The following is a 22045-nucleotide window of genomic DNA, read 5'->3' on the forward strand; positions in this document are numbered from 1 at the left end:
GAGCAATTCTGCTGAAAACATCGTTAGTCCGTGTTAGTTGTATCCAAAATACACAAATTAGAGGCAAAACAATAGCAAAAGTGTTCGGGAAAGTAGATACATTTTGGACGTATCAACTCCTCCCGTGTCTTGTACTTCAAGGAATCTTCCGTTGCACCGTCCTAGTGGCCCACCTTGCCACCGAGTACCTTCATGGGCCTCCAGCTGGACCGTATAGGGTAGAGCAACGTTGGTTACCCGAAGGGTAGTGCCCACGTCACCCGGTGTTGATTACTCCTTGTTATTGATGCTATTGAGTGAAACCGTTGAATTAAGGTTTATGTTCAGATTGTTATCCATCATCATATCACCTCTGATCATGTTCCATATGATGTCATGTGAGTAGTTCGTTTAGTTCTTGAGGACATGGGTGAAGTCTAAATGTTAGTAGTGAACTATGTTGAGTAATATTTAGTGGTTTGATATTTAAGTTGTGGTGTTATTCTTCTAGTGGTGTCATGTGAACATCGACTACATGATACTTCACCTTTATGGGCCTAGGGGAATGCATCTTGTATTCGTTTGCTAATTGTGGGGTTGCCGGAGTGACAACAACTGAACCCCCGTTGGTATATCGATGCATGAGGGATAGCAGGATCTCAGAGTTTAAGGCTGTGGTTAGATTTATCTTAATTACTTTCTTGTATTTGCGGATGCTTGCAAGGGGTTTAATCACAAGTATGTATTAGTCCTAGTAAGGGCGGTGCATTAGCATAGGTTCACCCACACAACACTTACCAAAACAATGAAGATTAATCAACTATATGAAGCGAAAGCACTAGACTAAATTCCCGTGTGTCCTCAAGAACGTTTGGTCATCATAAGTAAACAAACCGGCTTATCCTTTGTGCTAAAAAGGATTGGGCCACTTGCTGCAATTATTATTCTCGCATTTTACTTACTTGTATTTTATTTATCTGCTATATCAAAACCTCCTGAAAACTTGTCTGTGAGCATTTACAGTGAATCCTTCATCGAAACTGCTTGTCAGCACCTTCTGCTCCTCGTTGGGTTCGACACTCTTACTTATCGAAAGTACTACGATACACCCCCTACACTTGTGGGTTATCAAGACTCACCTTCTTCTCCAAGCCAATTCCACGAAGTACATAGGCCTTTCCCTTATAGTTAGATTTTCCTCCACTCCGGAGATGGCAAGCTTCACAACCACTTCACAACCTCCATGAAGGAGAAGCCCGGGCCTCTTCATAATCATCCACGAAGAGGTCACCGGAGCACCAATCGCCAAGCCAACTAGAAGGTCACCCTCCAAGAGTAACAAGCTCACGGTCTCTCACTCGAACTAATCGTAATGGAGAACTCAACACTATGCAAGGATGCAAAGCAAGAACACCAAGAAAAGTGCTCAAATCCTTCTCTCTCAAATACCACCAAAGCAACAAATTCTACGGGGGAGCTAGAGAGGGAGAAATGGTGGAGCTCAACCAATGACTCCAAGATCTAGATCCAAGGGGCCCCCTCACTTAGAGGAGGATTTATTTGGTGGGGATTGCAGATCTAGATCTCCTCTTCCAAAGCTCTCAAAAAGATGCAAGAATCATAGGAGGGAAAGGGGAGAAAGCAAGCTCAAGAGATTCAACAATGGTGGCCAAAAACGTGCTCAAGAAGGTCTAGAACAATGGGGAATTAAGAAGCCCATTTTATATCCCCTAAAAAAATGACAGTTTGGGCCAAAAAACCGAGCCACCTGGCACTGAGCCCGGCAGGACAGGGCTGGTTGCCGACCTACCCGGTGATACGTCTCAAACATATCTATAGTTTCATATGTTCCATGCTAGTTATATGACAATACTCACATGTTTTATATACACTTTACATCATTTTGATGCATTTTCCGGTACTAAACTATTAACAAGATGCCGAAGCGCCAGTTCATGTTTTCTGTTGTTTTTGGTTCAGAAATCCTAAACAGGAAATATTCTCGGAATTGGACGAAACAAAAGGCCACGTTCTTATTTTTCCAGGGGCTTCACGGAGTCCGAAGGAGAGACGAAGGGGGCCACGAGGTGCCCACACCCTAGGGGGGCGCGGGCCACCCCTTGGCTGCGCCACCAGGTGGGGACCCCACCTCGGGACTCCACCGACATCGCCCCTTCGCCTATATATGCTCCCAGATGCGAAAACCCTAAAAAAACCCGACGATATTCCACGAAGAGTTCCGTAGCCGCCGCCATCGCGAAGACAAGTTTCGGGGGACAGAAGTCTCTGTTCCGGCACGCCGCCGGGACGGGGAATTGCCCCCGGAGTCATCTCCATCGACACCACCTGCCATCTTCATCGCCGTTGTTGTCTCCCATGATGAGGAGGGAGTAGTTCTCCCCCGAGGCTGAGGGCTCTACCGGTAGCTATGTGGTTCATCTATCTCTCCCATGGTGTGATCTTTATGTGATCATGAGGTTTGTAATCTAGTTGAATGATGTTACTCTTGTCTATTATGCATTCTAGAGGTTACTTTAATATGAACTCCGGATTCACTCTCCATGGTGTGACGGTGATAGTGTGCGCATCGTGTGTGATTCCTTTATGAAGTTGTGGAGCTTGTTTACTCCGGCTTGAGGGTGCTCTTGTAGCCCTACACAATGAATGGTGTTTGTTAAACAGCAAGAGAGTGTTTGAAATTAGCATTTATTTATTCAGTTATGTGATCATTGTTGAGAGTGTCCACTAGTGAAAGTATGATCCCTAGGCCTTGTTTCTAAGCATTGAAACACCGTTTCCAACAAGTTCTGCTACATGTTTGCTTGCTGCCATTTTTATTTCAGATTTCAATTACTACTTATAATCATCCATATTACTTGTATTTCACTATCTCTTCGCCGAACTAGTGCACCTATACATCTGACAAGTGTATTAGGTGTGTTGGGGACACAAGAGACTTCTTGTATCTTAATTGCGGTGGTTGCTTGAGAGGGATATCTTTGACCTCTACCTCCCTGAGTTCGATAAACCTTGGGTGATTCACTTAAGGGAAACTTGCTGCTGTTCTACAAACCTCTGCTCTTGGAGGCCCAACACTGTCTACAGGAATAGAAGCGTGCGTAGACATCACCCGGCAGCAGCACCCGACATGCCAAGCCAGACGCCGAAAATGCGACAACTTTTGCATCCGGACTCCGATTTCCATGATCTTGGGCTCATTGGAATCACGACAACAAGCTCTACAACATTATTTATAGAAACATCATAGTCCAACTATTGAGTAAGAACAACAATATAAAAGGTTTGGCCTATCTGTAAAAATCAAACCGGTAAAACCTCCAAACATGAAAACGCAATATCTGGAAAAACACTTAAGCATAAACCAAACTTAAGTATAAAACCATTTCCATTAATTAAACCCTCTAACCTTCTCCCCATTGTCAACAAGTGACAAAATGGGTGCCTAATTGAAAGGCCAATATAGTATGAGTTCATCCCCAAGACGTGTATTTCTCATAATATGAGTAAAATCAAATGCACGTATCCAATAACGAATACATGGAGGAAAACACAATATATTGAGGATCAAAGATTGCAAAAGATAATAAGGTGAAGAAACTTCGACGAATGAAGCAAGCAATCAAAAAATCCAAAGAACCAATTGGACAAAAACAAGATGCCATGAAAGAAAGAGATAATGCTCTAAATGAAATAAGGAAGCTCCCCAAGGTTCGCGCATAAATTAGGATTATTGCATTGGAATACAATATGCATAAACATGAAATCCTAACTCCCTTTAAAAAAATTAGAACGCAAACAAAAAATAAAGTATTGATAACAATCAATACGCTTTTTAAGACAAACTTGAGCCCAAAAACATTAATGAGATATGAATGCATGAAGATGCAATCCAAAGTAAATCAAGCACTCATAAATCAAGTTCTTAGCAACACCACCAACACCAAAAGGATAAGAAAGATGGTCGGCAAAGAACGAGGATATCAAGACTAGATTAACACTTTTATGTATATAAGTTTCTAAGTGGACAAAAAATTATGATAAAAAATCCACAAAGAAACATGCACGCACAAAAAGTTAGATGAAATAAAAAAGACATGATATCCAAGAGAAAGTCAAAAGATATACCGAAAGAATTCTTGCTAAAAAAACATATATAGCCAATGGCTCCTTTTTCTCTGAAGGTATATTAATGAATCTCAACCAACAAAATCTCAAAATCTTCACAACTAACAACGAGGAAACTAAAGCTAGTTAGGATATATTGAGAAAGGTAACAAACTTGTTCTTGGGTTGATGGTTTTGTGTATGTTGGTGGAGGCAACTGTATCCTCTCGGTATACGTGTATTTGTACTTGTCTTTGTATATCTACCTCACAGAGGGGTGGAATTACGTTGAGGCCGACCTGGACCGTGGCCCATCCAGGATTTGGACAATCCTTCGTTATTTCTGCTGACTAACCTAAGAAAGGTTTCATTTTTTAAAAAATATAAGGGCTTTTGTGCAGCCTGACCGTCCAAAGTTCTTGCTGCAGCTCCGCCACCTTACATCCTAATATATACGCGTAAGCTACAAGTGTGTTTACTCAAAAAAAATCTTCTTAATTTGATTATTACTATCTCACAACAAATTATAAACTATGCTTTAACACATGCTAACTTACAATTGATCAATCATGAATACAACATCAATGTCTTTGCAATGATACTTCGATAAAAATCCTGCAATGATACACCCAACATAGAATATGTTATCAAGATCTTTGATGTTATTATTACCTGAGAAAAAAAAACGTTGATGTTATATCATTGGCTATTTTTCTCGAAGTGAAAAAACTATAGTGCAACAACGCTGTTCTCGTTCCTAAACCCTTTAAACCCTAATCCTTCTTCTATCCATTCCCCTCTCTGCTCTCCTCTCACCCCGCCTCCATGCTCATCTGAGGAATCCCATACACGCCCATCTGCCATGGCCTCCTCCAAGCTCCTAACCACCGCCATGAGCGCCTCCTTCCGGCGCTTCTACCGCCTCGCCTCCTCCCCCCTCCTGCCCCCCGCCTCCCGCCGCCTCCCGGGCCCATTCCTCTCCGCACGTTTCTGCTCCGCCGCCGCCGCCACCGCCGAAACCAAAACCGCCCCCGAGGCGCTCGATGTCGCCTACTCTGCCGTCGCCGCCGTATCCACGGGCCACCCGTGGCCGGAGTGGGGCGACTTCCTCGAGAAGCTCCGGGCCAAGGGGTACTTCGAGCGGCCCCCTCCCCCCGGCTCTGATGCTGCCAAGAGCGCCGCCGGAGATGGGGAGGCGGCCGCGGCCGACGCGTACGTCGTAAGGGACCAGAACAGGGTGAAGAACGCGTGCCTCAAGTTCGCGCGCGAGCGCTTCGATCTTCTCAGGTTGGGAACCCGTGAGATGGATTTTGCTTCTGTGCATGCATTGCGCTTCAATTTGGTGCATACTGTACATATAGTCTGCGAGGCCTCACTTAATACGGAGTATGCTGCTCTTATAATGGTTTGATACAACCAAATTGATCATGTCTGTGGCTGAGTGAAAACGCAGCAAAAACTGAAAATTTGGGCTTTAATGTTTAATCTGTTCCTGAAGTATAACATACTCAATAGTTCTCCATGCAGTTTTTTTCACCTGGCTTGGGTGTTTTAGTTAGTAAGCTGTGGAATTTCTACTCCATTTCTGTTCCACACTTTTAGCATATTCTAAGGGCACTTTCCGATGATGCCAGTCTTGGAGCATCAGCTAAATTCGTTGCTGCAGCTATTTGTCAAACATTTGTTATAGTTATGATCCTAGTCATAGGATCTTATGATTCTATGATCACACCAACACAATATCAGTATGTCTTAAAATTGTACCCCGAGTCAAAGTACTCGGCTCTCCTAGCATGGTAGAATCCTGCATGCTCTCAGATCTAGTGTATTCGGTTCCGTCCTGTAGTGCAGTTCAAATTGTATGTTATATGTAGTACTTGTTAGAAGACACTCAGACACAAAGGTCCAAAATAACAAATATTAACTTTAGTTTTTAAATGATCTGGTAATCAGGGGATTGCTCAAATTGACATTGATAGCATCAGATGGCACCAAAACAAAACCAAGATTCTAGTGAATAATAGTCAGATTATTTGCAAGATGGCAAAGAAGAACACTGTACAGTTGTGAACTGTGATATGGTCCTAAACTGTGATCGCTACCGTCTTTGATTCAACCCAGATGCTAACAACCTTTCCATTTAGATTAATATTATCCAGAACGTCATATTGTAATTAATTTTAGTATCCTGGTTGTCGACATTTCAGCAGTGGTTCTGTGATTGTTTCTCTGTTTATGCCTAATACCTCTCTGTATGTATGTTTCTAGCTTGATTGGAATTTAATTTGACTGCATTATTATCGCAGCTCTCTTCCAAAGCAGGATATTCAAGCTATTGTTGAGTGTGGATGTCCCAATATCTTCCGAAAGGCTGTCTGTTCTGCAAAAAGGCTGAGAGAATTTGTGCAGGTTGACGAAAGCGATGTAAGTTAAAGCGTTCCTTTTGAGCATGTATTCCACTTGTAACTAGTCTTAATTTTGTTTTAACATACAACAGGTTTCTTTCTGTACTCAGTTTATTTTGATCTCAAAAGGACAGTCATGTTTTCTGCTTTAATACAGGCATGCAGCGTTTGCAAATTACGTGGGTCTTGTGATAAAGCCTATGTCATTCCAAATGCAGAGGAAGCTGCTCGGACCGTTGATGTTGTGCGCGTACTCCTAACTTATGCAATAGATCCGACCAGCCTTTCAGGAGAAAATCCTGTTGCCGGGGGTGTGCAAGAATCTGCAAGAAAGCTTCTCTCGGATCTTACAATGCTTTGTGACACGACAATTGATCCTTCTCTTCCTGAACCTGTATTTCAAACTTCTAGCAAGAAGGAGTCATCGACCAAGGTTGGCAGGGGCACACAATCACATGCAAAGTCTAGGGTATCAGCTGGAAATGGTAGAGAAACAGCTGTGACTGAAATGAAGAAGGGTGATTGGCTGTGCCCAAAGTAAGTTTGTTTTGCTACATTAACTGAGTGTTATTCTTCTCTGCTTCTGTTTTGTGAACCTTGAAGTTTGTTTTCTTAACATTGCACTGTGAGATTCCTAAGATTTTTTATTTTTTTATTTTGACACATATGAGAACATAGATTGACAATTAGTTGCGTGCTGATATTCATTTTTCATTTTGATCAATGGTTCAGTCACCTCACATTGTGTAAACGTTGGTGTCCAATACCATCATTAGCATCAGTTTATTTTCCCCTAAAAAAAGCATCAGTTATATCTGCACAGGTTTTGACTAGTTCTGTTTAGTGGTTGCCACAGATAATAAGATTATAGAACTACTGCATGCTATATTATATAAGGCCGTATTTTTTGTTCTTTGTGGTATGATGATCACTTTTCCCATTAGAATGCTTTCACAGTTTTATAAAAAATATCCATTTCAATGCAGTCGCTATATCCTCTCATGTACCAGTAACCACAACTCATTTTGTCCTTTTCTTACTGCATCTTTTATATGATTCAGAATACCCCTTTTGTTATTACTGTATGGCGGTCAGGTTTTTCTTCTAGATTTTGCTCCTACCATGTTAAAAATTCTGAATTTCTTGGTGAAATTGTCCTATTTTTTCTGTTTTATTATTTGCACTTTCAGCTTTTGATTTTGCTCAGTTACAGTGTATTCTACTATACTTAACCCAATGCGCCTTAACAATGTCATCAAGCTCTTGCTGCAACCCGTGCCTCAGTTTCAAATATATACTCCCTCCGATCCGAAATAAGTGTCTGAAATGCGTTTTTGCAAACACACCCTCGAGCTTTATCTATCTTCAACCCGCACACCCCTGCTGAATCAACTAAACAGTCATCGTTGACTCTTCGCCCATCTCAGTACGTCTTCCTCCCACCTCTCTCCTCAAAGCCGCCTCCGCCCGTCCGTACCCACACCAACCTCCTCCCCAAAGCCGCTGCAACCGCGCGCGGCCCAAATCCCTGCGCCGGCCACCGGCCGCAGCCACGAGCGGCCCAGATCCCCGCGCTGGTCACCGGCCGCCGCCTGCCGACGACCTGCCCACTCTGGTTCCGGTGGCCCGTGCCTGTGAGGGGGCTCTGCTCCTCGCTGCCGCAGAGGATGGGATCTGACGGGATCGAGACGAGGAGTTGGGTGCCGGCCGAACGGATGGTGCTGAGGTTCTTTCCCTTGCTGTACGGGCGCTGTTCTGTTCGTGGATGGTTGATGATCTTGGCTAGTTCTTCTTTTGATTAATTTGAAAGGGGTTTACTGTAAAATGTAATTATACTATGCCGCCCGACACTTTTTCCGGACCGGAGGGAGTATTTTTTACGAAAGAATTTTTGAAGTAATATCAGTTCTGGATTTATTTTTGTTATTACTGTATGGCGGTCAGGTTTTTCTCCTAGATTTTGCTCCTACCATGTTAAAAATTCTGAATTTCTTGGTGAAATTGTCCTATTTTTTCTGTTTTATTATTTGCACTTTCAGCTTTTGATTTTGCTCAGTTACAGTGTATTCTACTATACTTAACCCAATGCGCCTTAGCAATATCATCAAGCTCTTGCTGCAACCCGTGCATCAGTTTCAAATATATATTTTTTACGAAAGAATTTTTGAAGTAAATCAGTTCTGGATCTATATCATAATATATTCTACTGTAGTGCAGTGTTTAGCCAAGTCTATTTGCATGTTCAGCCATAGTCTCTCCATGGAAACTTGGAGAAAATTCAGATGCAAGCTTGAAATACCTAATGTTGTTATAGGATTCTCGACTTCCTAGCATATCCATAGTATCTAATAAAAGATTAGGAGGTGATCTCAGAAGCAAAGGGAACCTTCTAAAATCAACTTATAAACCTCATCCCTGAGGCTGTAGTTAAAGTGACCTTGATTGGATCCTAGAATCAACTATTACTAGGAGGTTCAGAACCTGTGCAAATTTCGTCAGCGGGTCATAATGCACCATTTAGATGGGATGCATGTTGTTTATGATCAATTTTCTATTTGGTGCCTTTTATATTATATTTATACTATTGTGGGAAAGCTAAGTTTAATTGGTGGCCTTTCTTCTTCGTCCCACTGTCTTACTTTTATTTTCTTGTTGTGTGTGGAAAGGAAGTTGGACTATTAGTTGCTTGTTATTGTCTCATTAATAAATTTTTCTGTATTCTGCCAGCTGCAACTTCTTAAATTTTGCTCGGAATCGACAATGTCTCGAATGCAAAGAAGCTGGACCAAAGAAGATTGAAGCAGACACCACTGAAATGAAAATGGGAGATTGGATCTGTCCACAGTAATTACCTAGTCCTATATAATTTTTCTCCTAGTTTTTCAGCACTGCTCTATTTTATTTAATCATTTGAATGTGCTTTTCAGGTGCAACTTTATGAACTTCTCTCGCAACAAGATGTGTTTTAAATGTGAAGGGCATCGGCCAAAGAGGCAGCTCAACCCTGGAGAGTGGGAATGCCCCTCGTATGTGACTTCACACTCATCCCATTTGGTACCCTTCCCTGCTTATGAACTAATCAGACATTATCTCCCTTTATAGATGTGACTTTGTGAACTTCCGTCGCAACCAGGAGTGCAAGAAGTGCAGCCATGACCGCCCTGAAGATGATACCCAGGATAGTAAGCTTGGGTATGATGTATGGAGAAACACCAAGGGAGCTGACAGTGGCAGAAGTTTCGACGCTCATGAAGATGACGATGGCGACGAAGAGGTGATGCGAACAGAGCGCAAGCATGTACCGAGTAGAAGGGCGCCACCGGCCCAGAGGGGGTACGCTGGCAATAGCAGGAAGGGTGATGATGGAGACGACGCCTTGCCATATGAAAGGGAGCGCAGGCATGTATCAAGCAGAAGGGAGGCACCAGCCCGTAAGGGATTCAGGAAAGATGACGATGATGTCGAATTCGATGTCTCGCCCTTCGACGGGGAGCGCAAGCATGTATCAAGCAGAAGGGCTGGACCAGCTCGGAGGGAATTCAGAGAGGATGACGGCAGCGAAGACGATGTCTTGCCATACGAAGGGGAGCGTAAACATGTAGCGAGCAGGAGGGCGAGTTCATCTCCAAGGAGATTCACTGCTTCTAGAGGCCGTTGAGAATATGTGGTAGCTATACAGCGTTGATTTTTTTTGCTTGCAAAAACTGTAATGCGTATACTTTAGGTTATTCACGAAAATAATAGCGCTTTCGAAATGTAGGGACAAAATATTTGGCATCCTCATATATTCTGCTGATGTATGAGAAAAAGGAGATCAAATCCAACTGTTTTTTTGGAGGGGTGCTGATGTATGAGAAAAACGAGATCAAATGCATCTGTTTTTTTTTGGATGGGTGCTGATGTATGAGAAAAACGAGATCAAACGCAACTGTTTTTTTTTTGGAGGGGGGAGACACAGCAAATCGAGTGTGTAACTAATCAAATGCTTTGATTAAATACGAGCCTTTGTGGCTAAAACCTGAAATACCAAAGAGGATTTTAAAAAAGCAAATTTGTGGAGTCTGTACAACCTCAGAACTGTAACTGTATCCTCTGCAGCGAACACACAGAGATACCATCACAAAATGCATTTCGCTTCCATCGCCATCAGGTAGGAAAGGGGACACAACATATCGGTTGCCAAACTCTCAAATGTTTTGAACTTTTGATTACAGAAGAAACGTTATGTGGTTAAAATCCGAAATAGCAAAAAAAAAGGTGTGGAGCCTGTCAGACAACCTCTGGGCCACCCTGCACCAGGGTTAGCTGGGCAGGAACGATCCTCTACAGCCGTCGGATTGCTCCCATCAGAAGAACCCTGGCCGTTAATCACGCTCTGGCCCAGAGGTCAGAATGCATCAACCAGACGTAAGTGCTTGCCTCCTTATTGGTAAAGGATGCAACGGTACGATCCTATAGAACAGATCCTGTTCAAGTAAGGTCGTGCTACCAGTCCTCAGCCTTCGCCTTATAAACCGCTCCGGCTGCTCCTAGACTTCCGAGGTGGGACTAAAGTTTCGCACCCGACGCCTCTGTGGTACGAGCTTGCGGTGACTCGCGTAGTTGGGCTTGGGAAACAGAGACGGCCCAGCGGGCCCAAGAAAATATTTTGCATCCTGTCGTCCTCTCTCCTTTTTTTTTCCTTTTCGTTGCGGAGAGGCTCGCTGAATTCGTGACGGAACCTTGTTCCTTCGGAGCCCAGTCAGATCGCCGTCGACGTCGTCGTCGTCGTCGCCGGTTTGCGTCCCAGCGCACCTGCTCCATGGCCTTCGCCTCTTTCACGTGGCCGTTCCGCCGCCGGAGCAGAAGCGGAGACAGCCCAAGCAAACCCGCCGCCCCCTCCGCCGCCGAGGAGGAGGAGGAGGAGCTCGGCGTGACGCCGCCGCTCCTTGACTTCCTCCGGACGCTCTCCCCCCGACGCCTTCAAGTCGTCCGCCCTCCAGCTCCACCAAGGCACCTCTCCAGACCTCTTCCCCTCTCGATTCCGGCCCGTCCCGGTTTCTGACTGTGCTTTGCCGCAGGTGGCTCCGCGGAGGCGGCGGGCGGCGAGCTCTCGGACTGGCAGCAGCGGCACGCCGTCCTGGTGCTCGCCAGAGCCAAGGCAGGTTTGCTGTTTCATGCGGACCTCGTGTCGAGTGGCCACTTTTTTTTTTCTCCGGCTCTGAACTGTCAAGTGTGCCCGCTGCAGGAACTCGCTATGATCCGGTATGATCTCTGCCCACGCCACATGAAGGATGAGCAGTTCTGGACATTATACTTCCTGCTCGCCAGGAGCTACATCTTACCGTAAGTTCTTTATCTTGTTTTCCGCCCATGTTTAAGTGCATAATTGTGCAAGTCGGAGAGCTTAGTTAGCTTCATCGTGTTGATCCCCATTACCGTACTGGTTATGTGTAGAAATTAGCCCCGGGTGCAAACTAACTTGAGAATAGCTCTGGCTTTGTAAAATATTCAGCGAGGCGTTGTAGTCTATGTTGTGCCTTGCTATCCATAATGCAATTCGGTGTCCAAACATAGCTATTTCCCTCACGCACAATGACATTTTCTGTACTTGTACACAAAAATTCAACAGATAAGGGAATAGATCTTTATAAGATCAATCATGCAAAGTGCCAACCTCTGTATGCGCAGTTCTCTTACATATCAGCTTTGATTTGCCACCCATGTATGTAAAACCGAATTTCATCCAAAGAAATTAAAGTATGCCAAATGTGAGTACCTCTGTTTCGATACATTCAGCAAAAAGGGATCTCCAATGTTTCAAGGTCATCATTTAAACTGTCTCTTTTTGCTCAAGTCTTTGTTGTGGTGTAACTCCACTAGATTTAGCTATAATACTAGTCCTGTTGGTTTCATATTTTTTCTCGAATAGCATCATATCTCAATAAAGCAACTTGCATCGATTGGGTTTACAGAGAATCTGAAAGAGAAATTTACCGTTCTTAGTTTGTCCTGAAGATGTATTCACTAAGTTGTGCAAGATTTAAGAATGATCTACTGAAGCTACCTTGTAGTGCAATCTTGAAATGTAGCCATTTTGCCTACACAATGCCGGACTTCCATAATTCGGGCTAACATAATGACAATCATGTATCATGGTAGACCGAAATGTCAAACGTGCAGTGGTCAGAAAGACATTAACTGTAGCTGTTCATTTTCTTTTACCATGGGTCATTGACAGCATCAACATTTTGAAAGCATGTTATGTTCTTGCAGGTACGAGCTACGTGCCATACAAAAAGAGAAGGTAAGAAGGATGGAGACAGAAAACAGGAAGCCTGACCCACGCCTTCGAATCCCTGTCGTGGCCCTTCCTCTTCGAGGCGCTTCGGCAATATGGCTTCGGTGACCGCTTCTTGGAGTGGCTGGCCGTGCTCCTAGCCTCGGCCAACACCAGAGTCTTGATCAACGGCGACCCTGGTCCGCCAATTTGGCACCGCCGCGGCCTACGCCAGGGAGACCCGCTGTCCCCACAGCTGTTCGTCCTCGCTGTTGACACCCTCGGACGGCTATTCCGCCGCGCCACCGAGCTCGGAGTGCTACGCCAGCTACACCCACGCCGCGTGCTGCCATCGATATCGCTCTATGCCGACGACGTCATCCTGTTCTGCCACCCGCTTCGGGAGGAGATTGAGGCCATCAAGGCCATGCTCGAGCTCTTTGGCCGCGCGTCGGGGCTGCACGTCAATTACGGCAAGAGCACGGCCACCCTCATACGCTGCGTCCCGGAGGATGCGGCGCCGGCCATCGCCCTGCTGGACTGCCCTGTTGCCGAGCTGCCCATTACCTACCTAGGCATTCCGCTCACCATCCGCAAGCCCACGAGTGGACAACTGCAGCCGATGGTGGACAAGGTGGCAAGCAGGTTACCCACCTGGAAGGCTGGCCTCATGGGCAAGGCTGGCCGCCTCGCCTTGGTGAAATCCGTCCTGGGCGCGATCCCTATTCACCAGCTGCTTGTCCTGGCTCCATCCAAGAAGATCCTTAAGCTCATCGTCAAGATTGAGCGAGGCTTCCTCTGGTCGGGACGCGCGGCCGCCAATGGCGGGCACTGTCATGTCAATTGGCAGCGCGTCGCCCGTCCCATCGCCTACGGCAGCCTGGGGGTCCACGACCTGGAAAGAACCAGCCTGTCCCTGCGCTTACGCTGGCTATGGCTGAGCAGAACGGACGACCGGCGTGCCTGGCATGGCCTGGAGCTCCAATTCTCCGACCAAGAACAGGCCCTGTTCTTCGCTTCAACGACTATGATCCTCGGCAATGGCCGCGACACCAAGTTTTGGCATGACCGATGGATTGAGGGCCGCTCGGTGCGTGAGATTGCGCCATCGCTGTTCAAGTGCATACCAAAAAGACACCGCAAATCCCGCACCGTCGCCGATGGGCTGCAGGGAAACGCTTGGGCTTCGGACATACATGGCATCCTGGGTATCCAAGAGATCGGCGAATACCTGCTCCTTTGGCGAAGGATCGAGAGCACGATGCTCAGCGGTGAGCCGGACCGACTCAACTGGAAGTGGACCGCCTCGGGAGTATATTCTGCCAAATCCGCCTACATGGCCACTTTCCACGGGTCCACGGCGTGCCCTGCGGCCAAATTCATCTGGCGCACCTGGGCGCCCCAGAAGGTCAAATTCTTCCTCTGGATGGCCCTCCAAGATCGCTGCTGGACCACGGAAAGGCTTGCACGCAGAGGGTTGCAACACCACCCTAGATGCCTGCTCTACGACCAGCTGCCTGAGACCATGCATCATCTGCTGCTGGAGTGCCCGTTTGCCAAGCAAGTTTGGCATGAGGTGCTCTCCTGGCTTAGGATGACATGTAGGATCCCTGGCGCCGCGGATTCGCTCAGTGACTGGATGGCAAAGGTCAAGCCTGCGCTCCCAAAGCCGCTTCGGAAAGGGTTCGCATCAGCTTCCTTGCTCATTCCATGGATGCTCTGGAAGCATAGGAACGACTGCGTGTTTGACAGGGCTCAACCATCGACGCAAACGCTGCTCGCCAACATCAAGGAAGAAGCTTGTCTCTGGGCAAGGGCAGGAGCTCTAGGACTGAGGGCCGTCCTTCCAACCAGTTGGGATGTGCACTAGGCAAACCATACCCTACCCTGTATCACCGTCTCCTAGGAGACTTGTAATTACAACTCTTTCTTTTCAATGAAATGAAGCGCAAAGGTCCTTTGCGTTTTCTCGAAAAAAAACCAGGAAGCCCACAAATGCGATTACTGTTGAGGTGGAGATGCAAGAATCGAAGTGCAGTGGAGAATCTCAAACGTTAACAGATGATTCAGAAAATCATGATGCTTAGTTAGTGTAAGAAACTACAATCTGTGCTCTGATATTTTGCTATCTCTTATTCCAATCCAACTTTTGATATCTGAACAATAGCAGGTTTACAAGTCTGGAACCTAAGGAAGGGCGCTTGATATCACTAGGTTTAGTAACTATCACAAACTATGTGGAGAACTGGGGCGCCTATTTGCCCTTGAGGGCCAATTGGAAGACCCATGAGATCATGCTGGCAGCTTGTATTCGTCGTAGGACGATGTCCTTGTTGGTGACGACCCTTGGCAGTAAGTTCTGCAATCATCCTCCTAATGATGTTTTGTGCTTCTATGTTGTTCCTTACAGCACCTTCGCACGTGAAGGGAATTTGTGAACAGCGTGTCCTGTATAAAGAACCTCTCTCCGTAGGAGGTGCAGCAAATGGGCAAGCAGGGCCTTCAGCTCCTGAGCTCCCCCCCTGCGGAGGTCAGCTGTAACGACTACAAAGGAGTTGAGGAGCCTAAGCACCAGGATCACGGCTGTCGGTTCGGTCAAAGTCAAGTTCTGAAGAGAAGCCATTCACAGCTTAAGGCTAGCTCTTCTGCGTATGTTTCCGCAGCCCTTTTCCTTTCCCTAGTTTGTCCGAGACCTGGAACTCGAAGCACATAGATCATGCCTCTGCTTTGTAAGTTACAGTGTATCACTCTGTTTCATAATGCCAAAACGTCTTACATACTCAATACGGTAAGAATCTTGTCAAAGAACACAATCAGATTAAACTATTTTAAAAATACAAACTATATATTTATATGTAGAAGAAATTAATTACTGGGACAAATAATGCTGGTACCAAGTTGTAAATAATATTAAAAATTATATAATAACTTAGCGTTATATATAGAAGCATCACAAGTTGAGATGTATGCTTAACTTAAATAAGAGTTCCTCTCTCGAGCAATTAGACATTAATACGGCATGATATTGTGTGAGATGTTCCTTTTCTTCTCTAAAGCTATTTTATTTAACTCTCGCCAACCAAGAGGTGATTATGTGCAAGGACATCGTTACCCTTGGAAAGGTCAAATAAAGATCTTACCCAGTGGTAATAGATCACCATAGTCGTTAGATCAACCCAAGCGGATGATCCAGAGACATTTGGGAATGTCATAAAATTTGCTTTTTTTTCTTTACTTGATGTCCACACACATCTTACATAGTCTCATTTGTTCATCCATTTGCAGTGAAGACCACATCACACAGAATTTTCCTACCATGTGTGATGCATGCTCTTTTGTACCATGTGCGATTGTGGTTACTATACTAGTGTACCAAAGTGTATATGTTTTTGATGCTCCACATGTGTAAAGCAATGGTAGGTTCCTTGAAGACGTATATATGTAATGCATAGCACAATAATATGCATATCACAATCATAGCGTATTAGTATGCATGATTTAACACAATAGTACAAATCCACGCTTTTCAGTTTCAGCGGGCATGCATGTGAGCTCGCCTTCACTATTATGTAAACCATGGTCATAAGTTAAAAATGTGCGAAATTGATATGGTAGGTAAGCCGATGAGCCTCGCTAGTCTCCCCATCATGAGCAACAACTGTTGTTGTGAACTTGGAGAACCATATATATTGACTACTGAGTGCAAAAGGGGCAACCTTCACAATACACAACATACGCATTTTCACATTACTACATTTTGCCAGACTCAATAGCTACTGTGAAACTTCCTTCAGGAACTAGAATTGTTTGCTAATTGTAGCTTAAGTATGATGCATCAGTCTAATGATCGATCTGGTTGGTGTTAAGCACAAAGTGCTAAAACGGGAGCATGCCCCTGAGTAGTTGCCCGTTGAGAATGAGACGCATCAGGATGTACCCTTGAAGCCGCTAGATCCTCACTAGTACAAAAGAGTGAATTTCACGAAGTTTCTTATATGTGTGTGTTGGGATTTATGGGATCTGGTGGGGGCTGCTTTAATAAGCTCGGTGGTGCTCTGGGCCGTAAAGATCTGGAGCTTTTTTTCCTTCTTCCTTGCTCTCATGGTGATGGGAAGGATGGGAAGAATAGGTTCGATTCAGATCTCCTTCGGCTACGAGCTCCGGATGGAAGTGGAGCCCATGTTGTGGTTTGGCTATCGGAAGCTGCTGATTTCTGCGGAGTGCCCAAACGTCGATAGCTTTGGGCCATCGATATCCTTGGCAAAAGAAACCACTCCGTGCTCGGGTGCAACACCTACCTATGCGTCTTCTTCCTTCAAGCCTACGTGTTGTCGCGGAGGATCTTCTTCGATCTCGATGTGGGAGCCCGTCTCGCCCCAAGTGGTATAGTCTTCGGTGGCGTAGCAGGTGCCCGAATCTAGAGGTTGGTCGGTTGCTGCGGTGAAGACGAAGGACCCGATCGTGTTTTTAACTTTTATTTTGAGGTCTTATTTGCAAAGTTAGAGGATTTGGTTGTAATTTCGTTTTCTCTGAGGATCCTTTATGTAAATATTGTACACTGCCATACTAATGCAGTTCCCAACCCCTTCCGGGCTTTTCCCGTTCAAAAAGAAAAGATTTATCTACTAGAGAGGGAAGATTAAGTGGGAAACTTTGGGAGACTCTACTTAAAAAAGGCGATTTTTTTTCAATAATACGAATTATTTATTTAATTTCAGAAATAGCGCGCGATTTCAATTTTTTTGAAAAGTGTGACCCGGTCGGTCATTAGCTGACCGAAGTAGTTTGTCGACCAACCGATAGGGGGCTGTTGGCCGGCAGTACACCGACCACTCCTCACGATAATTAGCATGTACCTGATGTCTTGATAGCATACATGCATGCTCGCCACTATCTTCAAAGCAAGAAAATCAGCGAACTACGCGGGCCGACATCAACAACAGTGTCTCTCCTAGGACATCTCTAACGGGCGACGCATTTCGGACGGCCAAAATGTTCGCGCGTGTCTGTTCGCGTCGGTCCAAATGGTCGAAATCGATCGCGCGTCCGTTTGCATCGGGTGGCTCCAGCGGCACGACACATTTTTTCGATTTTCATTTTTTGAACATAAAAACATATTACATAGTAAAGAAAGGAAAATAAAATTATAAAACCTAATAAGGCATGCGCCTACTCGTCGTCGATCACGACGAACTCCGGTACCGGCCACGGCCAGTTGGGAACCGGCGGAACATACGCCGGTGCCGACGGCGGTGGTGGAGGTGGAAGGAGCCCACGTCGGTGGTGGAGGTTGAGCAGCCTGCTGCTGGAGGTTGAGCAGCCCACACCGGTTGTGGAGGTGGAGGACACCACGCCGGTGGTGGAGGTGGCGCCGCCCACGGGTTGTACAGCGGAGGTGGAGGCGGCGGTTGCACCGGTTGCGGGGCCGAGTCCTCGAGCGCCCGCCGTAGGGCCTCTTCCTCCGTGAGGCCCGGCGGCATGATTCCGGTGGCGTACCGGGGCAGCGGCGGCTGCACCGGTCGGTCCACCTCCGAGACGAGGACGCCGAGCCTCTCGATCTCGTCGTCCGTCATCGTTGCCGGGTACTCGAACTCCCGGCCCTCCGCCATGGCCAATTGACATTCCTGGAAAATGCAGGCAACATAGTCGTCGTTGTCGTCCTTGGCCTCCTCGTTATGGTAGGCCAGCACGTCGATGTAGTCGTCGTCCTCCTGTGGAGGCGTCGGTGGCTGCCGTATTCGATGACGAGGCGGCGGTGGATCCTTCTCGGTCTGTCTGGCTCACGCGGAGGCACGGGCGGGATAGGCACCCGGAGGCGGCTGAGCCGCCAGCCGCCGCCAGGAAGGTGCACGTCCTGCCAGCCCGCGCACGGCGTCCAATTCCTGTGCATGAGCCGCGCCACGTCGACGGGCAGCGGCGCCTTGTGCGTTCGCTCCGCGATAATGATGGCGAAGTCTGCGGCATAGACGCGGAAGCGATGACCGCCGAAGCGATGCGCTCGATACAGCCCTATGGCTCGCTACCAGGCAGGCCCGGTGGAAAAGCAAGCGGTCACTTGGGGCGTCTACCGCGACACATCCCAGACGTAAATATGCACCGCGTTTGCGTCGCTGCGGACGCCCCGGTCAATATACGTTGGGCCACTGGATCTGATCCAGACGTATTTTTGGCCCGCGTGGACAGAAACAGTCGCTCAACAGCTGTTTGCGTCGCCTCGCTGGAGATAGCCTTGTGTACAAAACTGAGTCAGGTGGGATCGATTCAATTATGTTCACCGAAACAACTCGCATCAGGTTAGAATTTAATTACTTACTCTGCTTACACTAGCACTACAAGCCACTAGTTGTGTGTGTGAATGAGGCCGGCTAGCAACTGATGGCTGATCAGTCGGCCGGTGGCCGATCGGTGCACAGGCGGCCGACCAGCCGTCGTACTGTACTGGTTGTTCAGATATGTGCTGATCGGCCACCAGTCTGCCGATCGGCAGCTAGTCAGCCGACTGAGCCATAGTTTCGATAAATTTTGAAATCGCGTATTAATAGTAAAATTATTAGAAAAAAACTTATTATTACAAAAATTGCTAAAACAGAGGGTTTTGCAGAAATCAGGCGCCTGATTTTTAATAGATCTCAGTCACCCCTTTTAACGGTTAGATTTCCTGTGTTAAGATCCGTGCAGCATGTCGGTTTGTTGTCTTACGCGTCTCCCGTCCGTCTTGCTGGTGCTTTACGTGGGCTGTTCTCGCTGGCTTTTTTCATGGGCTGTTTTTTTGTTCCCACTTGTAACGCCGTCTTGTTGGGTTTGTTGCTTTCATGCTTTGGCCTTTGGATTTCTGGTGTGTGGTCTCAGTTTAAATATTGTTTTTTTTTTGCACTTCGTTGTTGACAGATGCACACAAAAAAAACAATGTGTAACTAAGCCCAGAGCTTGACACTTGCAGTTAGGTTACAACTAAGCATTTTTTTTATAGATATAAGCACTAAGCGGGTTATAAGTGAGATTTTTTCGAGTTGCAAGTGGGTTGTAACTGGGATTTTTCCATACAACTGTAATTTTTCTAGTTGCACGTAGATTGCAACTGGGTTTTTTTACATTTGCATGCGGGTTGCAACTTTGATTTTTTTTTAAGTGCGCGCAGTTTGTTATTTGATTTTTCTGATTGCATCTGGGTTGCAACTTTGATTTTTCGAGTTGCGTGTGAGTTGTAACTATTACTTTTCCAATTTCGATCGGGTAGTAACTGTGATTTTTCTAGTTGCGTGCAGGTTGGAACCGCGTTTTCTAGTTGCACGTGGGTTGTAACTAATATATTTCTGGTTAAGCAAGGGTTATAATTAGGATTTTTGCAGTTACGTACGGATTGCAACCCCACACCTACCAACCAAGATGTTCACCTATCGCAATATGTGACTCTATGCCAATTGGAACAAGGATTTGCATGCAAGTTGCAGCTGGGGTCCTATGATTTGCTGGGGCCTCGGCCAAAACTAGGTTTAGAAACTATCACAAACTATATAGGACCCCTTCTTTTGGGCTTCTGGGGTAGCTTCATGGTCCGCCACGGCACAAGCCCAAAAGAAGGGTATAGCTCTTAGCCTGCTTTTTTCCACCGCGAATTTCAAATTGCACGTAAAACTAGAATCGGTGGAGGAGTGGGCAGATTCCCGAGCTTCTCCCGACGGAAACAAACCGGTATCCAAACCTGGCCCCATCGTTCCCAGATTTTGTATTTTTGTTTCTGTTCATATAAACTTCAGGCATGTGATGTTGTGTCGATTTACAATTCGGTGTTGGAATGATTGTTACTAATTGATACAAGTTGGTTGATAGTACATGACTACAGATTTGAGGCATCTTTTTCGATAAAGAGTGCTTCATTACTCAAAAAGTTTAAGCATTACATCTAGCCTCTGCATAACTAAGATGCACACAACCATTCAAAGTATCAAAAGGATCAAACAAAAATGTTCAAAATCGAAAAAGGTAAAACACTAGATAGTCCCGGTACATCCTAATTAGCCTTAAGACGTCTATTATGCTGCCACCTATGTTGGGAAATAAACTCCTTCGCCGTGTTCTCCAATCGTGTAGACACCTCCGTGCAGAGGTCGCGATTCTCCAAACGCTAGAGTGAATTTTTGTCATTAAAAACATTGTCATTTCTACATAGCCAAAGCGACCATACAACATCAATCGCGCCCATCCTGATAAGCGTTTTATACCTAGTGTCAACCTCATTTAGCCAATTGCCAAAAATGTTTGTAACGCTACGGGGAGGATAGAAGGTAGAACCTATCTGACTGATTAACCATATAGACCTAGCAACTCTACAACTGAAGAAAATATGTTTTATTGTCTCTTGTTCATGACAAAAAAACACATTTCGTACAACCATGCCAATTGCGTTTGGCAAGGTTATCTTTAGTAAGAATCACACCCCGACGAAGATACCATGCAAATACCTTTGTTTTAATGGTATCTTCATCTTCCAGATGGATTTGTTATTAACGATCGGTTGACTAGGTATGGTTAAGGCTTTATACATGGAACTGACCGAGAATTTACCATTCTTGGTAAGATTCCAATGAAATTCATCGCTCCCCTGAACCAGTTGGACTGAGGCTAATCGCGTTAGCAATTCATTCCATGAAGCCAGCCTGGGACCAATGAGATTACGCCTGGACGACATATATAGAGGGTGGAGAGGTTTCCATTACCTTCTGTAAGGTATCTCCCTTATGTAGAACAATATTGTACAAAGCCGGATATTATTCTTGAAGAGTAGTTGTATCCAACCATCTATCCTCCCAGAATCTTATCTCAGGCCCATTGCAAATGGAGAAGGAACCGAATGGGAAAAAGTGCTTTTTAGTTGCCATAATGCTAACCCAAATGTGAGAATCTCCAGGTTTCCAAATAACCTGAGATATTGCTTTCGAGCCCACATACTTTTTCCGCAAAAGTTGTTGCCACCTACCATCCTCAGTTAACAACCTGGCCTGCCATTTTCCTAGCAATGCCCTATTTTTAACTTCAAGATCATGAACTCCAAGTCCACCTTGATCCTTTGGACGGCAAACAGCACTCCATTTAGTTAGCCGATATTTTTTCTTCTTATTATCCCCTTGCCAAAAAAATCTTGATCGGTAATAATCCAATCTATGCAAGACTCTTTTGGGCAATTGGAAGAAAGATATCATATATAGTAACATATTTGTAAGTACTGAATTTATAAGAACTAATCTCCCTCCAAGGGGTAATAATTTACCTTTCCAAC

General features: G+C 45.6%; 1 protein-coding gene, 1 non-coding gene and 1 pseudogene across 2 annotated transcripts in view; 2 read left to right on the forward strand and 1 right to left on the reverse strand.

Annotated features, from left to right (window-relative positions):
* Positions 1-10371, forward strand: part of LOC124697178 (zinc finger protein VAR3, chloroplastic-like) — a 24066-nt gene extending 13695 nt beyond the window's left edge. Inside the window, exons 4-9 of the mRNA XM_047229807.1 lie at positions 4840-5391; positions 6411-6528; positions 6667-7046; positions 9237-9353; positions 9437-9535; positions 9612-10371. Of these exons, the coding sequence (XP_047085763.1) occupies positions 4840-5391; positions 6411-6528; positions 6667-7046; positions 9237-9353; positions 9437-9535; positions 9612-10167 (1822 nt within the window). The 3' untranslated portion in view covers positions 10168-10371. The remainder of the gene's footprint in view (positions 1-4839; positions 5392-6410; positions 6529-6666; positions 7047-9236; positions 9354-9436; positions 9536-9611) is intronic.
* A 401-nt stretch (positions 10372-10772) lies between these two features.
* LOC124705063 lies at positions 10773-10993 on the reverse strand. The gene has a single exon (XR_007003910.1). It is a non-coding gene; the product is annotated as a small nucleolar RNA U3 (small nucleolar RNA).
* Positions 10994-11310: 317 nt separating this feature from the next.
* Positions 11311-15552, forward strand: LOC124700225 (annotated as a pseudogene).
* The last annotated feature ends 6493 nt before the right edge of the window (positions 15553-22045 follow it).

The sequence above is a fragment of the Lolium rigidum genome, chromosome 3 (assembly GCF_022539505.1).
Source record: "Lolium rigidum isolate FL_2022 chromosome 3, APGP_CSIRO_Lrig_0.1, whole genome shotgun sequence".
NCBI lineage: Eukaryota > Viridiplantae > Streptophyta > Magnoliopsida > Poales > Poaceae > Lolium > Lolium rigidum.